The sequence below is a fragment of the Lutra lutra genome, chromosome 3 (genome assembly GCF_902655055.1).
Source record: "Lutra lutra chromosome 3, mLutLut1.2, whole genome shotgun sequence".
NCBI lineage: Eukaryota > Metazoa > Chordata > Mammalia > Carnivora > Mustelidae > Lutra > Lutra lutra.
In genome coordinates, this window is record NC_062280.1 from 189,107,341 (window position 1) to 189,125,391 (window position 18,051).

At 41.6% G+C, this 18,051-nt stretch overlaps 1 protein-coding gene across 30 annotated transcripts in view; it reads right to left on the reverse strand.

The window, feature by feature from the left end:
• The window catches only part of DOCK9 (dedicator of cytokinesis 9), a 282,088-nt gene that overhangs the window by 120,172 nt on the left and 143,865 nt on the right, over positions 1 to 18,051 (reverse strand). For all 30 annotated transcript variants that reach the window (XM_047720303.1, XM_047720297.1, XM_047720295.1 and 27 more), the window contains exons 3-7: positions 13,190 to 13,279; positions 9,264 to 9,346; positions 7,196 to 7,265; positions 5,254 to 5,349; positions 4,150 to 4,284 (exon numbers count right to left, since the gene is read on the reverse strand). In XM_047720303.1, the coding sequence (XP_047576259.1) occupies positions 4,150 to 4,284; positions 5,254 to 5,349; positions 7,196 to 7,265; positions 9,264 to 9,346; positions 13,190 to 13,279 (474 nt within the window). The remainder of the gene's footprint in view (positions 1 to 4,149; positions 4,285 to 5,253; positions 5,350 to 7,195; positions 7,266 to 9,263; positions 9,347 to 13,189; positions 13,280 to 18,051) is intronic.

Here is an 18,051-nt window from a genome sequence, read left to right on the forward strand (position 1 = left end):
CGCATCGGGCTCTCTGCTCAGCGGGGAGCCTGCTTCCTTTCCCCTCTCTCTGCCTGCCTCTCTGCCTACTTGTGATCTCTGTCTGTCAAATAAATAAACAAAATCTTTTAAAAAAGAAAGAAAAATAAAAAAAATTAAAAAAATAAAAATTATGATGTCCAAAAACAATTTAAACACACACACACACACTGTTGGCACTTAGCTTACGAACAAATCTGGATAAAAACAAATTACTTAACATTTCTGAAGTCTTGGTTACAATTCATTAAACACTAAACACCACTGGCCACGTCTACAAAAAGCATATGAAGAAAGCGATGTCCCCTGAAGTCAGAAGCTAAAGTTACAAAGGCCACAGAGTGACGGCCCAGGGATGTGGGACGCATCGCCTAACCACTGTGACACAGGTGACCAAACTCTTAATAGATTGTTTGTTTTAAACTTCTTTTAAAAGTCAATGCCAGAAGATTTAACTGAAAAGTAACTTTAAAGGTCTCTCAACTCAAGAATACAAATGAAACTCCTACTTGAAAATCCCATGCAAATTAATTCACCGTCATTGACAATTCACTCTGGTACCGCCTACTTTACACTGTGAATAAACTATTTTGATACAATCTGGTTTCTACCAAAGCTGCTTTCAGCTGGCAGGGGGTGGGGGGGTGGGTTCTGGCCAAGAGTCACGCACGTGCCAGTGAGTGGTTGACACAAAGGTAATTTTCAGTGAACGTTGCTATCTGGTGCCATCACCTTGATCTAAGGCCCCAATACACCTTCGTGGACTCCATCATTTGGAGGGGGGTATCTCCTGAATAGTGTTTTGGGTTTTTTGTATTTAAACTGGTTTCCAATAATTAAAAATACCAAGGTTTAAGTAAAATTTTATATTTCTGGATTTCTTGGGGCAAAAAAAAAAACCCAAAAAACAGATCATGTGGCAACCTTGAGCTCGTAGTTCTGTCCAGCAGCATCAGCCACAGCTAAGAGGTACAGGCCCCACAAGACGGGGCCATTTGTGGTCCTGTTTGTCATGGTTCTCAGCATTCCCTCTTACTCTACACTCAGGCCCCTCCTTTTACTTAATTTTCCTGCTTGGCTCCTACAGACATCTGAGTCTGGACCCCTAACTTCTGTTGCTGGCCTGATGACATAACAGGATCTGGATTTATTCTCCCATCGTTAACTACTAGAAAACAGAGCAGAATCGATGAAACAACTGTCTTCAGATATCTGACGACAGGTAGGGCAGGCGGGGGATCCCTGATGGACGGGAAGTAAATGAGGTGAGCCCAAGCAGCACCTCAGCATTCCACTGGAGGCGGTATCCGTGTTGCGGCCCAGGAGGGGGAACCTGGAAGAGGCCTGCAGTCTCCCCGAGTTAATGAGACTGACCAGAGTTCAAGAAGACCAAGATACAAGACACAGTTTCCAGAATGAGAGCTCTCCCACAGTTCGTAGCACATAAGACAAAAGAAACCCCAATTTAGTAGCAAACAGAGGCACACATACATCACGTGTACATTTTCTATTTGCATGTTATGCCTTAACAAAAAAAGTTTACCAAAAAAATCAAAATGAAACAAACTAACCTAAATTTCAGGTCCTTAGCGGTAAAGAGAAGATGGAGAAGAACAGGGATTAAGAATAGCAGCAGACCCCCAAAGGAACATGAGCACCCAGAAGATAAAGGAGTGTCTTCAAATTCTAAGGTGAATTTCACCTTGGATTTCGACCTTTCAATCAAATATGAACGCAAAACCGAAAATATTTGCACGTAAGTTAACACTCAAGATATCAGCAACTCAGACGTGATTTCTCTGGAGCTACTTGGAGGATGTGTGCCTCCAAAACAAGAAAGTCAAAAAAGACTGAAGAGGACACGGGATCTCGAAAACAGGGAATCCAATGCAGGGACTGAAGGCAGAGAGTGACGGCTCTCCAGAGGCTGAGAAAGCAATCAGTCTAGATTAGAGCAGGAGGGAGGCCTGCGGGAGCTAAAATGCCACCTTCCATCACAAAATGTCCACAACTGTGGAATAAAAACCAGCAGACGTGCCTCATCCCGCATTAAGGAGGCTCAGCCCCAGGACGAAGAGCAAAAACGGTAAAGTGATCATTTCAGGGGAGTGAGGAGTGGGTGGGGCATATTGCCTTTTTGTACTGTTTGACTGTTTGACCCAGAGGAATGTATTACTGGGCTAAAAATGCAATTTAATCTTACACATGTGAGTACATACACAAGCACACACACCAGAGAGTCAAACCAGACAGCTGTGTCTCCAACCTCAATCACACTGGCCCCACAAAACCACCTTTCTTATAGAACCGAGCTTCGGGCCAATGTCATCAGCCAACATTGAGTCATTTTTAGGACGAATTCTCTGATAATGGTGACTGCTTCTATTGTGAGGAGTTGTCAAGGAGATTGTTCATTAATCGCACAGAGCCCTCTGTCTGAGGGCCCCCATGAGAAATGTCTGAATGATCTTCATTCTGGGATGGCTCGGACAGCTTCTGACTAATTGGACTGTTTGCAACCGTGTGCACTGTGCTAAGCGGGTCTCCCAGGGAGAAAACACAGAGGCCAGTTTGCCACCCAACCACAGCAGGTGTCAGTTCTCTTTAGCACCTTTGCTTTTTTTTCTTAGCTAATTCCTCTCATCTCCTCCCTACTCACCTTCCTGCTTTCAAACCCACTTCAAATTCACAGGATCCTGTGTTTCATGGATCCTTGTACATTACTGCCTTAGATCGTCCTGGAAAGTGGCCAGGGAGCAGGTGGAGGGGTGGGCAGATTGGGAAACTGGCAGCTTGCTTTCAAAGACAATTCGGTTAGGTATGGAAGGACCTACATCAAACTGGTAACAGCAACTCTGCAAGAAATGGAGAGACTGGGATGGGGGGGAACCTTCAGTTTATCTGCACAGTCTGATATTTTTTTATGAGTACATTATAATAGGAGTGCATTATGCGTGATCACAAATAATTTTAAGAATGACTCTACAATTGGAGCGCCTGAGTGGCTCAGTTGGTTAAGTGTCTGCCTTTGGCTCAGGTAGTGATCTCAGGGTCCTGGGATCCAGCCCCGCATTGGGTTCCCTGCTCATGCTCACTCTCTCTCTCTCATAAATAAATAAAATCTTAAAAAAAAAAAAAAAAAAGAGTAAGCCCGCAACTGCATTAGCGCAGTAGTAACAAAAATGTCTAATACTGGCTGAATTCTTACCATGCGCCAGCACTGTTCTAAGCTCTCTCTCTCTCTCTATATATATAGCTATATATATATATATATATATATATATATATATATGTACACATACATATATATATTTTTTAAGATTTTTATTTATTTATGTGTCAGAGAGAGAGAGAGCACAAGTGCACAAGCAGGCAGAGGCAGAGAGAGAAGCAGGCTCCCCGCCAAGCAAGGAGCCCAATGCGGGACTCGATCCCAGGACCCTGGGATCATGACCCGAGCCAAAGGCAGTGGCTTAACCGACTGATCCACCCAAGCATCCCTTTTTTTTTTAAAGCTCTTTATGTACATTAATTAATCCTCTCAGTAGCCGTATTTGACAATTATCCGTTTAACAAATGAGGAAACTGAGGCATAGAGAGGATCAATGATGTCTCTGAGATGACACAGCCAGTAAGTGGTAGAGCAGGGATCTGACCACAGTCTTATCTGAAAGCCAGTGTTTTGTGACCACCTGCTATTGGTACAATGACCATAGTGGTAAAAGTCACCACTGAGAGGCTAAGAACTGTTCTGGCTATTTCCGAATTAATTCATCCAGACCTCTCAACGTACCCTATTAAGGACACACAATCATTATGCACATTTTACATATGAAGAAACTTTTGGTAACAGCCTGTCCCAGGTCACACAGCTGCAAAGCGGCTGAGCCACGTCTGAAACATAGGAACTCGCACGCCAGGGCGCTAGGCCCACTACAACTGAACTCGGCCAGCCTTCTGTGCCAGCTTCCATTATGTTGAAAAACAAGTCTTTACTCACCTGACAGTGAGCTATTTTATTCCCACCCCAAACACTGCCACTCTTGGAAGCGTGAGCTTAACTCTGCGTATTCACAGATGGCACTCTTAACAGATAAGAAAACACCAGGACGGAACCCTAATCACAGTTACCTGAATCACGCCCATACAGGAATCCAAAAATATCGATCCTTTGGGTTCTTTGGAGATCTTTTCATCTTTATAAAAATTCAAATTGTAGGATCCGTCACCAAGTTGAAGCAGGTGGAAAAACCGTCTTTTAAATGACTGAGAGAAGAACACACACACAGCTATTGTTCCAAAATGAAAAGAATCCCAATGTCTATCGATAACTTACAGTTGTATACTTACGTAAAAACCACTTCTGTTCTCTCCAAAACCAACCCAATTCTGGCCAGCGCCCCAGGTAATGGTGAGTTAAGACTCTCCATAACATTTAATACTTTCAGTACATTTAAATTCTGAGGCGGTGGTTCACTTAACATGCATGGGTCATTTTTCTCACCCACAGAATTTGATATTTTTACATAACCACCCAAAAACAGTGCAGTGAGTTCCAATTTGGGATGCAGCACAGAAGGATGGAAACTTTCTCAACTCCCCAGGGTCTCTTGCTCACATAGAACAGGAACTTTTCTCTGCCTCGTGACACTGAATGCTTTTCCAGCCTCAGGATCACCACGGTCAGCAGTTCCCTTGAACTCTTTTTCATCTCCCTGTCCATCCTCCCTTCCATATTTCTCCCTTCTTTATTATTCATCCTGGTCTTTCTCTGGTCCTACTTCTCCCCTGAGTGGCTTTTTATACCACTTTTGCACTTCTCTTTGCAACCCCCTTCGAATCTAACGGTTTTCCCTTCCTCAAGTTTTGCCTTTCTGACTTTGTCACAGTAGACCTCTCCAAAGGGCTTAGGTTTAGCCCCTGGGTGACCGGCCTGGAGGAGCCCTGCAACACCCTTGTTGTGCACCCATGGAAAAAAGCCCATGTTGGTGACTGCGCCCTCCCACCAGCCCAATCATGGTCTCATCACGCAGGTGGGTGGAGGGGGCAGCAGAGAGGTGGGGGGAGATGGGACAGTACCAATGGAGGTTGAGCACCAGGAAGGCATCTTACTAAGCAGCCAGTGTCACTGTTGTCAGGAAGAACAGCATACCCATTTGTTTTGAGCTTTATTCCCAAGACCTAGAGCAGAAAGGGCTTAATGAACAGGGAGTGCGGGGTGACAGGCCACCTTACCCTCATGGTCACGCTTATTGCACTGTTCATGTTGCCTTTGTACAACCAGCCGTGCTTGGTGATCCCACCCTTCTGAGAGCCAAGAGAGGCAGCATCCTAGGAGAGAAGGCAAACCATAGTCAAGCTCCTCCTACTACTAATCCTACTTGCTGTGAGTTTGGTCAACAGGAAAATCATTCCATCCGTGCCAGGCTGCCCCACCCTGCCCTTTCCCTAGAGTCACCACCTGCTACAAGTCACCTTAGAGTCCACTTGGCAGTCAGAGAGAGGGAAAAGCCTAAATTCCTGAAAAAGCTGTAGCCCATTAAAAGGCAAAGCTAGCTCCAATCCAAATTTTTAAGTATTTAATGAGCCACAGAAAGTACATACCATACTTGACCACTCAGGTTGTAAGGTCTCGCCTGGTTTCAAGAAAAATGTTTTCAAATTATACTCCCCTATAATTGGAGGACAAAAGCAAATTCCTGGAAAACTTCCCAGAGGCTCAGTTCAGGGGAAGGTGAATGAAGAAAGAAAGGAAACAGGAGGCAACAGAGAGAAGGAAGGGATGAAAGAAAGGGAGGGGACAACAGCACAGAAGGAAAGACAGACAAGAGGGCAAAGAGACAACAGGAAGGAGGGGTCAGAAAAGGGACATAGCTAGAAAAACAAAGAGACTCTCTGCTACAGGTTGACTTGAGCTGTGGGCTCTGGTGTAGGGAGGTGAGCGTGGGGCCACCGGGTGCTGCTGAAAATACATGAGGCATTCACGCGTACATCAGACAGACAGACAGACGACATGTATACACACGCACAGTGTGGCCAATCTGCTGCACGCCGACTCAGGGCCCTCCACACTCTCCCTCATGAGGCTCCCTTGCGGTCTCCTCGCCCCTTGAAGGCAGAGGCCACTGGACACTTCAGTACGGTCAGTGGGAAGAGAGGGCCACACAGAGTCACGTTACCTGGCTCACACCTCCAAAGACTAGTCTCTAAGAATCATCTTTATTGCTATAATCAAGTAGACAATTGCAGAAAGACCCATCTTAGGTTTTGTTTTAGACCATCTCAATATTAATATTGGTGGTTTAATGTTCTTATTATTAGCAATAAGAGAAATAACTTACCTGTCCAGGATTTTACTGTTTCTTGTGTGCCCTTACATGCATTATTTCAATTGGTTCAAGTTTTTTTTTTTTTAAACTACTAATCAGCATCAAGTTTTGTTGTTTTTTTTTTACTATCTTTTCATTTTGGATGACTACTTACTCTTCTGAGAATTATTTTGTGAGTGGTTTCTAAAATAATTTGCTACCATGGATGTTTTAACATTCTTGAATGGCTGGTGTTATGGTTTAGCTGATAATCAATGAATCAATCAATCAATAAGGACACCCCCCCACCCAACTCACAATGAGGCATCTAATGGGGAGAATGAGAAATGGATAAACAGGTTGAATCGACTTTTTAGTAGGTCCCTTGTTCAGTCATCTTAATGCTCAGTTCTCTTTATGCACTTTTCCAAGAGCAGGGGGAGTGGGCTTGTTTAAAGACAAGACAGAAAAAGCAAAGCTTCTTGGTACCATATACTTCACTCAAAGCCATTACTGAAGAAAGAGCCATTTAAAGTCTACTGGTTTGTTTCAAGATATTCTGTTGAAAAACAAATTAAACTTAAGGTCTAAGTAATCTTGATATTTTTTAACAATGTAGCCAAATCTTATCCAGGCCTTTGAAAATGATCTCAGAACAAATAAACAAGACAAGAAGAACTTGTACCACTAAGCAGTCAAGTTGAAAGGGAGACTTTATTTCAATCAATCCAACATACATTTAAAAAAAATTCTTCCCCTGTTTCAAGAAACATTCCAACTCCTCTTTTGGCTAAATGCTGGTAATTTTCCAACCAATCTTGCAAATCTATAAACAAAATCAAATTTTAAATCTGCAAGCGATCACCTACCTCGTCTTTGTCAACCTCCTCATCAACTTCATAGACATGAACTGGAAGTTTATCCAACTTGGCCACTTTACTTTAAAGAGAAGAAATAAATTTAATAATCCATGCATTTCTTCCCCCATCAGAGGAACCACCTTTTAACAAATCCAAAGCTGGCCCACTCAGTTGAAGAACAGAAAGAACCAGCACTACTGCTTTGCAAAGTGGGTGATCCCAGAGATAAAAAAAACCCCCAAAAGCCATGGAGAAAAGCTGGCATAAATATACTGACAATGGGAAAGTGTAGGGGCATCTGGGTGTTTCCATTGGTTGAGTGTATACTCTTAATTTCAGCTCAGGTCTTAATCTTGGGGTCATGATCAAGCCCCACGTTGGGCTCTATGGAGCCTACTTAAAAAAAAAAAAAAAAAAAGTTGAAGTCTATTAATAAATAAGACTTGGTAGAATAAATTTTTTTTAAAAAGATTTATTTTATTTATTTGAGAGACCACGAGTGGGGGAAGGGGGAGAAGGAGAATCTCAAGCAGACTCCACGCTGACCTCAGGGCCCAACTTGGGGCTTGATCTCACAACCCTGAGATCATGGCCTGAGCCAAAAATCAAGAGTCAGACACTTAACTGATTGAGCCAGCCAGGCACCCCAGTAGAATTACTTTCAAAATGAGGTTTATAAGAGAAAATGGGAAATGGAGCCATGGCCTTCAGAGTGGGAGGCCCTGTCTTGATGACGACAGTGTTAACAAAAGCACAGTAATGGTGGCCAGCATTTATTAAACAGTATGATCTAAGCACTGGGCTTCACATGTACTATCTCCTTCAGTCCTTTACATGATGGGGGCTGGTGTCATGACAATTTAATAGACAAAAAGACCGAGATTCACAGAGGGCAGAGTGAGCAGAAGATGCAGAGTACAGAATCTATGTTCTTAATAACTGTTAGAATCCTCCCTCTCTTTCTCACCACACAACTGGAAAATTATTAATGCCAAAGATGAAATCGACCAGTGGTGAAAGGGTCCCTTCCAGGAAGTTCACTACATCTCATAGTCTGTTCTACGATAGCCAGGAGAATGGTGCGAACCAGACTAGCAGTGAAGATAGGTTATCCAATCAAATGGAAAGAACTTAAAAAGCCCCAAGTAAGTACTGGGTAAGTATAGAACTAAGGAGCATACCCATCTGGAGAAGATAATGCGGGAAGGGAGTGATTTGAGCTGAGGTTCAAAAACAGTCTGTCGGGAAGTTGGCTGAGCACTCTTAAGGAGTGGCTGAACCACACAAATAGGAAAAACAAACAGCAGGGTCCACTGGGAATAGTTCCAATGGTTCAAACTCATAGATGCCACAAAACAAAGAGGAGGCCTATTATAGGTAAAATTTTCATTGGCGATGGTTACTTTTGAAATACAACCCATCGTTATTTGATTTTGATTTCGGGTTTCATAATCAGCTCTACCTAAATTTACCAACTGCATCATTTCACGATTTACCATTTGGTAACATAACCTCTCAAGGCAAGACCAACCTACCCGTGGCTCACTTTAATGACGACTAATCTATACACACACCCTTGTTTTTGGTGTATTCCAAAATGCGTTAACACTTTAAAGAATACAGAAAAAATAGTCTGGGGGAAATGTTTGCTCTTTGATTTACTTTTTTTTTTAACATAAAACTTATGCACTATAAAGTGCTTATGTCTCTTCAAAATATTCTTTCAAAGATAAAACACACTGTAGCATTTACGTTTTCTTGGTCTTCTATTTCTCACTGACAGTACATTACCTGCTGTGCTTTGTGCCATATCCTGAAAAGAACCACTGGACACAAATAAACCATGTGTTTTTTTTAACCATTTACCAATCCCAGAGTGCGAGGTTTGAGTCCTACTATTGAATACCCTGAAAATCACAGCTATTCTTTATACATATAAACCATCTAGAAATATTTTCTCCAATTACTCTAATTGCATATGAAGTTGCATATTATACACCTCTCTAAGCATTTCAAGTGCAAAAAATTGTTTCCTATGTGTATAACCCCACCTTGTGTGGTGTGACCATTTACTCACTTTGGAAGCTGTCGAAACTCTCCCGAGTAATCTTCAAACTTATAGTTCACAAGATGCCAGTCAGAGTTATAGGTTTTGATGCACTATGAGGGGGCGGATTAAAAAGAAAAGCATAAGAGGAAAAGAAAAAAGATATGTGATGGCTTTTGGAGGACGTTTGGGAAGGTTTACGAATGCACACCCATGCAAACATCAAAAAGAATCCTTTCACCTCAACCCTCTTGTGCCTGAAATTCCACAGTCAGAGGATCCTGTAAAGCTTAAAAATCACTAAAACATTACCCTTTGGAACGGGGTCACTTTAAGTGACCATCGTTCATGATCAGAGAGCAGATTTTGCAAGGGGACAAACCTCACCTCAGTAGCTGCATTTACATAACAAACTATGTGCGGCTTCTGACTTCAAAGCCCTGGGTTCTTCAGAAGTCATGTGCCCTCTATGAGAACAGGAAAGTGGATGGAAAGTGTGACCCTAAAGGCCCTTTTGGGGTGTTTACTAACGTCACAGCTAGCTCTGTTATTAAGTATAATATAAATCTGCCCTCAGTTCTTCCTTCTATTTGTAAGGGCCAGAGTGAGGTTATTAGGAGAAAAGATTCAGGTTCCAGTTCACAACGGCGCCACGACATCACCATGTGTGCTCACATGCATGAACCAAGGTAGGGAGCTTTACCCCTACCTTGACATTAGCATAACACACTGGTGTGGCGCCCAGAGTGGGCTGTCCCCAAACGTACAATAGCATATGGCTTATTAGGAACTGAAGCTACTTGGGAGTCAACACGCTCAAAGGATACTGAGACCCTCCTCTGTCCCTGTGAAAACCAGAAAAAATTTCCCCTATGAAAATGACTCTCCTGTACTAAGAAGTAAAAAAAAAAAAAAAAAAATCCTTATTATCAGAGGTAGAGACCTGAAAGTTGAAAAAGCTACAGAAATAAGCCTCCTCATTGTTTTTCTCACCTACTACTTCAGCCTAAATTCTGCTTAGAATTCCTTACTAATTAAAACTCCCAAATACCTCTCTTCTTTATCCTGTCAACGCCTCACAAATTTACTCTTTTTGTCTAAAATGTGTAAAAACTGCCTGCCTTGGTCATTTCTTGGGGTTTTAGTTTCATCACTGGACTTCCATGTCCACATAATAAAATTTTGGGGTTTTTCTCCCTGTTTATGTTTCTTATATCAATTTAATTCCTATGCCAACTAGAAGAAACCCCGGGCGGGAGAAAAGTAAGTTTCTATATCCCCTACATTGCATTAAACTACCTCACTACCCAACAGACTCAACGGACCAGCATGGTGTCTTTCACTCATCTATCCAGGATGACCCACTGAGGGGTTGGGAGACTCAAGATTAGAAGTCCTGCCAGACTCTATGAGAAGCCCTCTACAGGCAAGGTCGTGAAGGGCAGGCAGTGTAAGATTTTTATGTTACACTCTGAAAGCAGAGAAGGGTTAGGAACAGAGGCAGATGGGGTTGCTGAACAACTTTTCAATCTCTTTGCCAAGTAGTGACGAATGATACTCTTTTATTCTTGTAAATGCTTCTCAGAAATACTTTCAAAGCATTTTCACGTTGAGAACATCTGACATCCACACTCCAAGTTACATTCCAAAGCAAGTGTGATTTCAGAATTACCTATAGGTTTGGGTTCTCCCACTATTCTCTCTAGGTCCATTAGCATAGCCAAGTTAGTTCTGACCAGGTGTGACACAGGCTTGCGCATGGGCTCCTATTCTCTGTTCAGATTTTTGAACAAGCACAGCAACTAAAAGCCTATCACCAAAGTCTCCAGCAGGACATTAAACCTACTCAAGTAAGACATGTATCTGCCCAGGTAAAAAATAAATAAGCACACACTTGTACATAAGCAGTGAATTTATGAATTTAACACCTAAGTGCCTAGATCTTTAGTATCGTAGGTAAACCGGGTAAGAAAGATAATTAATTGTGTTTAAATATTTGCATTATGGGGCGCCTGGGTGGCTCAGTGGATTAAGCCACTGCCTTCGGCTCAGGTCATGATCTCAGGGTCCTGGGATCGAGTCCCGCATCGGGCTCTCTGCTCAGCAGGGTGCCTGCTTCCCTCTCTCTCTCTCTCTCTCTCTCTGCCTGCCTCTCCATCTACTTGTGATCTCTCTCTGTCAAATAAATAAATAAAATCTTTAAAAATAAGTAAATAAATATTTGCATTATAAGAAACTATAAAAAACACAGCTAAGCAGTTAAATAGCCAGAGAGTCATTCATTTAATAAGCCCTCGTTGACAGTGCACACAGCAGACACGCTAAATTCAAAGGCTGAGAGCACAGAACCCCTGAAAGCAAGCAACCCCACCCCTCCGGAGATGTAGAAAGCCTAGGAGATGAGGGTTACATCAGAAATCAACATCCAGAGAACTGTAACTCCAGAAAGACAGGGATCTGACTGGCTGATTCCGTGACTGCCCTTTCAAACTCATGAAATTCAATAATACTTTGGAGTTAATACTGAAAGGTTTTTGAAGTTGTTTTAAAAAGAAAGTCATGAGGTCATTCTCAGTTGGAGCAGAGGATGGAGAGGAAGTGCTGTTTCACTCCACCCTAGTGCCAGGGTCCCCAGAGGCCTTTGTTCTGTTGGCTCCGGCAGGAGAGCTCGGAGCTGTTACTGTTCAACCTGCGGTGACTGCAGAAGTGGAGAGTCATCCCTCCAAAATCGTATTTTTTAAGCAACTGGGAGAACTGAATTAGTAATCAACAAGTGCTCCATGTCTTAAAATAGGGGGTCAACAAAACTCTTTCTGCAAAAGGCGGGATAGTATTTTCAGCTTTGAGGGTCACATGGTCGCTGATGTAAACACTCAGCTCTGAGTTCTAATGTGAGAGTGGTCCTGTTAACGGAGGGGTGTGGCTGTGTTACAATAAAACTTTATTTACAAAAACAGACTGCAGGCCAGACATTGCCTATGGGTCCGTCCCAGTTTGTCTACATCCTGCTTTAAAATAAACATTTAAGACTATATAAACATATCTGGCTCTATTTGTCTGGAATTAATCTTCCGAATATAGTAGCAAAGGAAGTAAGACAGGACGTTCTTTTCAGAAGGATGAGAGATCATTACTTTTACAATTTTAAACACATTTAATTTTTCGAAAACGTCAATGGAAACGAAATATTGTGACTATGATCTTGTTAGTTTAGTCAGTCTTCACTTTTAAAAGCCTAACTTCCTTGTGGTAGGCAAAATTATTGATGGGCCTATGTATCACTGAAATTCAATCGAAAAATAGGGATAAAAATTCATTATTTTTAAATGAATGAGCACTTTGAGAAACAAAATTAAAAGAAAAGACTTAATGAGTTCATATTACCTAAAAGCACCTGGGGGGGGGAAACACCTCAAGAGGGGGGCAAGAAAAAGCAATTCTAAATGCAGTACTTTCTCCTTCCTCTTTAACAAGATAATCATCATGTGCATGTTCAAACAAGAGTGACAATAATTGTACGCTGACCAGAGATAGTCAGGGTCTGCTCATGGCCATCTGGCACTTCATGAACACTGAACTAGTCTTGAAAATAAGTTATGAGTGTAAACATATAAATGAAGAAAATGAATACATAAACGTGTGTTGAGTCTCCCTGAAAATCATCTCAGTAACAAAGCCTCTGCCAAAGATTTCCAGTGAGTTCCTAAGAGTGACCCCTTTTTCTACACCAGTAAGTTCTGCAGAATTCATGTTTTAAACAGCCGTCAGAAATGACCCGTGCTGACATTTCTGTCTAAGCTTTGGGCTCTGAAAATCCCATATTAGTCTCCTATTTTAACTTCCACTAAACAGATGGGAGTTATGTCTCTGAGACTTTCTTGAAAATATCATTAAAATTTAAAGAACGGGGAGTGTTAGCAAAAAGTGGCTTTACGGTGACGTGTGCGGCACATTACCTCTGTAACAAACAGGCTCTGAGCTTCCTCTTGCGCGTCTGCGGGAACCGTGGAGCACATGTACCGCCCCTGTCTTCTCAGAGTGGCCGTCTGCGGGGGAAAGTGCAGGCAGAGAGTTTGGTTACTCCAAGATGGAAAGGTGCCAGCCAGCCTCAGGGTGCAGCAGGGCCCAACAGGGACACAGTCACTCCGGTCTCTGCCAGCCCTGTGCTTCCTCCTCCTTGGGTCATGTACAACAGATCCCTTTGGGTACCAGAAAGTTCAGAGTTGTGTGCAGGGCAATGGCCCCCACTTCTTTCCCGGTAGGGGACCCTGTGACCCCTCCAGGGAGCCCTTCTGCTCCTCCCCACCAGGAAGAGTAAGGGTCCCTTTCAGAATCCCTAATACTCCGCAACCCCAAGTGCTTGATCTAGTCTCACTACATTGCCTTTTGCTTGTCTTAACCTCCTTTTTCTAATGTAAAACAGACATACCATAAAATTTACAATTTTAACCTTTTTTTTAAGATTTTTTTTTTTTTTTTTAAGTAAACTCTACACCCAATATGGGCTCGAACTCATGACCTTGAGATCAAGAGTCTCAAGCTCCATGGACTGAGCCAGCCAGGCACCCTGTTTTAACCATGTTCAGTGTAGAGTTCAGGGGCATTAAGTACATTCACACTGCTGTGCAACTCTCATCACATCTACATATTCTTTTCCAGTTTTATTTAGAAACAATAGACAGACATCACTGTGTAAGTTTAAGGCATACAGTATGATGGGTTGCTTTACATCTCTCGTGAAATGAGGACCATGACAGGTTCAGCTAACATCCACTTTTCTCAAATAAATACAATAAAAAGAAAAAGGAAAGGTAAAAAGAACTTTCTCCTTGTGATCCTTGAAATCTCCTAGGATTTACTCTCGCAAGAACTTTCCCATCTATCATTCAGCCATATTCACGGTGGTCATCATGTCGTACACCACACCCCTAGTTGTTATCTTATAATTGAAAGTTTGGGACCTTCTGACCTCCTTTTTCCAATTCTTCCTCCCCCTACCCTCCACCTCTGGTAACACAAATCTGATCTCTTTTTCTATGACTTATATCTTGTTTTGTTTTATTCCACATATAAGTGAGATCACATAGTATTTGTTTTTCTCTGTCCGACTTATTTACTTAGCAAAATGCCGGCAAGGTCCATCATGTTGCTGCAAATGGCAGGATTTCCTCATTTCTTATGGTTTAATATTATTCTGTTGTAAATATACACCACAACTTCTTTATCCATTCATCTATCAATGGATACTCAAGTTGTTTCCATGTCTTGGCTACTGTAAATAATGCTGCTATAAACATTTTTGAATTAATGTTTTAATTTCCTTTGGATATATTCCCAGACGGGGGATTACTGGGGGCCATATGGTAGCTCTACTTTTAATTTTTTGAGGCTCCTCCATACGGTTTTCCATACTGACTGCACTAAATTATAATTCTACCAACAATGCACAAGGGTTCCCTTTTCTCCACATCCATACCAGCAACTATTATCTCTTTTTTCTTTCTTAACATGTTACACAATAGCTTTATTCATTTCTGTTATTGCTTATCTTTTGGATGACAGCCATCCTAGCAGACACAAGAGATATCTTTTTATTTTTTAAAGATTTTATTTATTTATTTGATACAGACAGAGAGAGATCACAAGTAGACAGAGAGGCAGGCAGAGAGAGAGGAGGAAGCAGGCTCCCCGCTGAGCAGAAAGCCCGATGTGGAGCTCCATCCCAGGACCCTGAGATCATGACCTGAGCCGAAGACATAGGCTTAACCCACTGAGCCACCCAGGTGCCCCAAGAGATATCTTATTGTGATCCTAATTTGCATTTCCCTAATGATTAGTGCTATTGAACATATTTTCATGTACTTGTTGGCTTTTTGTATACCTTCTTTGGAAAAATGTCTACTCGGGTTCTCTGTCCTTCTTAATGTGGGTTATTTGTTTTTTTGTTACTGAGATCCATAAGTTCTTCATATATTTTGGGTATTAACCCCTGGATATATGATTTGCAAATTTTTTTCCCCCATTCAATAGGCTGTCTCTTCACTATATTGATGTTTTGTTTTATTGGGCAGAAGCTTTGGAGTTTGGTGTGGTCACCTGTTTACTTTTTATTTTGTTGCTTTTTAAGATATCGGAACCCCCCAAACAGTCATTACCAAGACCCATGTTAAGGAGCTTTATTCCAGTGTTTTCGTCTAGGAGTTCTATGATTTCAGGTCTTACGTATAAGTCTTTCATCCATTTTGAATTCATCTTCATGAGTAGTATAAGACATGGGGCCAGTTTCATTTCTTTCCCATGGGAACAGCCCATTATCCCAGCACCATATACCATCTCTTCTATATTCAGTATTCTTGGCTCCTTTGTCAAGTATTAGTTGACTGCATATGCTTGGGTTTATTTTGGGCTCTAGGTTCTGTTCCATTGGCCTGTGTCTGTTTTTACCTGGTACCACACCATTTTGATGACTACAGTTTTGTAAGTAGAGCTTGAAACAGGGTATGTGATGCCTTCTGCTTTGTTCTTTCTCAGGATCTCTTCGGCTACTTGGGGTCTTTTGTGATTCCACTGAAGGCCTTCATGGGTGAATTACTAATTCATTCAGTTTCCAAAAGGGCTTTGTAGGCCCTTGCTCTTGGTTTCTTTACAAATATCACAAATGGTAACCTTTATTTTCCACCTGTTCCCATGAAATACCACAGAGATATGTGACAATAAGCACTGAAGAGCAAATCTATTCAAAAAGTATCTAAGTATCAAGTGATTCTAAGAGGTTGTCAAAACTATTAAAAATCAAGAATAATATAAGAAAAGGGGACTTGTTCAAGAAACTGTGTATGTTTCAAGGAAGGATTCACTCTACAGCTCTGCTTATCTTGATGTATTTGGGTTTATCAAGATTTTTGAAACTAATTATTATAATTTCAAAATGTTCAGGAAATGCTCAGGTCTAGAAATGGGACTATTAGAGGCATTTCCAGCCCATTTCCTATCACAGCACAGTCAAAAGAGAACATTTGTTACATTTTCCCAGTAGAATTACTAATCAAGAAACTTTAATTATGTGACACTTTTCCAAACGCCTCTAAGGTGAGAGAAACAAGATCCAGATCTTTTTGATTCTTGTAGATCAGAGTGAGTGCTGGTATGCTCTCACTTTAAGAAGAAAGCAACTTTAATCATTAAAGAGAGACATGACCCTTAACAGATAAGACAGCACTGGCATAATTAAACCAACCATCTGTGTGGTTATTTATTACCCACCAGGACCAGAGTACTAGGTTTGAGTCCATTAACTGATCAAGTCCTAGCTCCAATTTTGACAAAGCGTAGTTTTCCAACAAGAGCTCTTCGCTCCCCTGGAGATGTTATCCAAAGAAACTTAATGCATTTCTTAAAAACCATTCACTTAAATGAGACATACTTCTGTAGTACGTATCTAGCTGCAATGTTGTTTTTAGGTCTATTTCTTATTGTATATAAAATTGGATGTTTTAGATGATCTCTTTTAGCTAGATGGCTGCTATCCTTCCCTACACATGCACGCTGTTCCTCACACCAAGAGATCGAGATGATTTCCCTGTCCTTGAATCTAGGCTGGCTTGACCAGCATTCTGCCAGTTTCGAACTTAGCAAACTAGCAGCTCTGTTCTTCCTTCTTGGAAGACAAGGACACATAAAAAGTTCTACTACCGGAGACCCCTTTGCTATAAGTCCAAACTGGCCATCTGGAAAGGCCATATATAGAAAGATGCCCCACCAGCCCACAGCTGGTTCTAGCCAACCTGGTAGAGGCGCCCCAGTGTAAACGAGAAAGCATTCCAGCCCCTGCACATAGCGAGTCAAGTAGAACTACCTAGCCGAGCCTTCATCAGATTTCAGATCTGGGAGAATGATGTATTACTGCCCTAAATTACTAGGCTTTGGAGTGGTTTGTTACTCAGCAATAAATAACTGTAACAAGACTGTAAGAGATTAGGAGCATGTCCTAATTAACGTGTACTGAGGAATACTGCTGTTTTCATGAGCATGTTTTCAAGTACTAATCACAATATAGAGTTAGGACAGAAGCATCGAGGAGACACACTAAGCTGCAATCTGATTTCCATATTCACCTTTCCTAGGACATCTGTCAGTGTCCTAAAAGTGGACAAGTAAGATTGAGAAAAATGTCTGTTGCACCTTAAGAATAGCTATCAATAGCTTTTCTTCCCCCAGATCACTGTACTGATCATTTTAGGGCTCAGCATAAATATCATTTTCATTTCACACGTCTATCCAGCCATCCATTCACTGAGTCACTACTTTCCACCACCAGACACAGAAGTAGCAGCTGGAGACACCAAGTTTAATAACATGTACCTGCTATTCCTGTAAAGCTTATAGTCTGATGACAGAGGAAGAGGAGGAAATAAATTATCAGAGTGCTACAGGAACTACAGAAGAGTATGAGAGAAAGGGGCATAGAAGCACAGGCTGACATGAGAGGAAAGAATAGAGGAATCTAAATCCAACTGAGAGGGAAAAAGGACATCAAGAAGATGTGCACCAAGGCAAAGACACTTAAGCTAAATTGTACAGGTTGAGCACAAGTTGTATTCAGTACAAAGGGAGCAGAAACTCGAGTTAAAAGAGCAAAATCAAAACATGATGAATTAGATTAGCTCTTTGCACACACAAAAGAGACCCATTAAATCCTAGAACTACAAATATAATCTACGCCAAAGGAAAAACTGCCCAGAACTCTAATTACACTTGAATTAAAAAAACACCGAGGAATGAAAAACCCCACCAACCTACAGCCTTATCAATGGTTTTA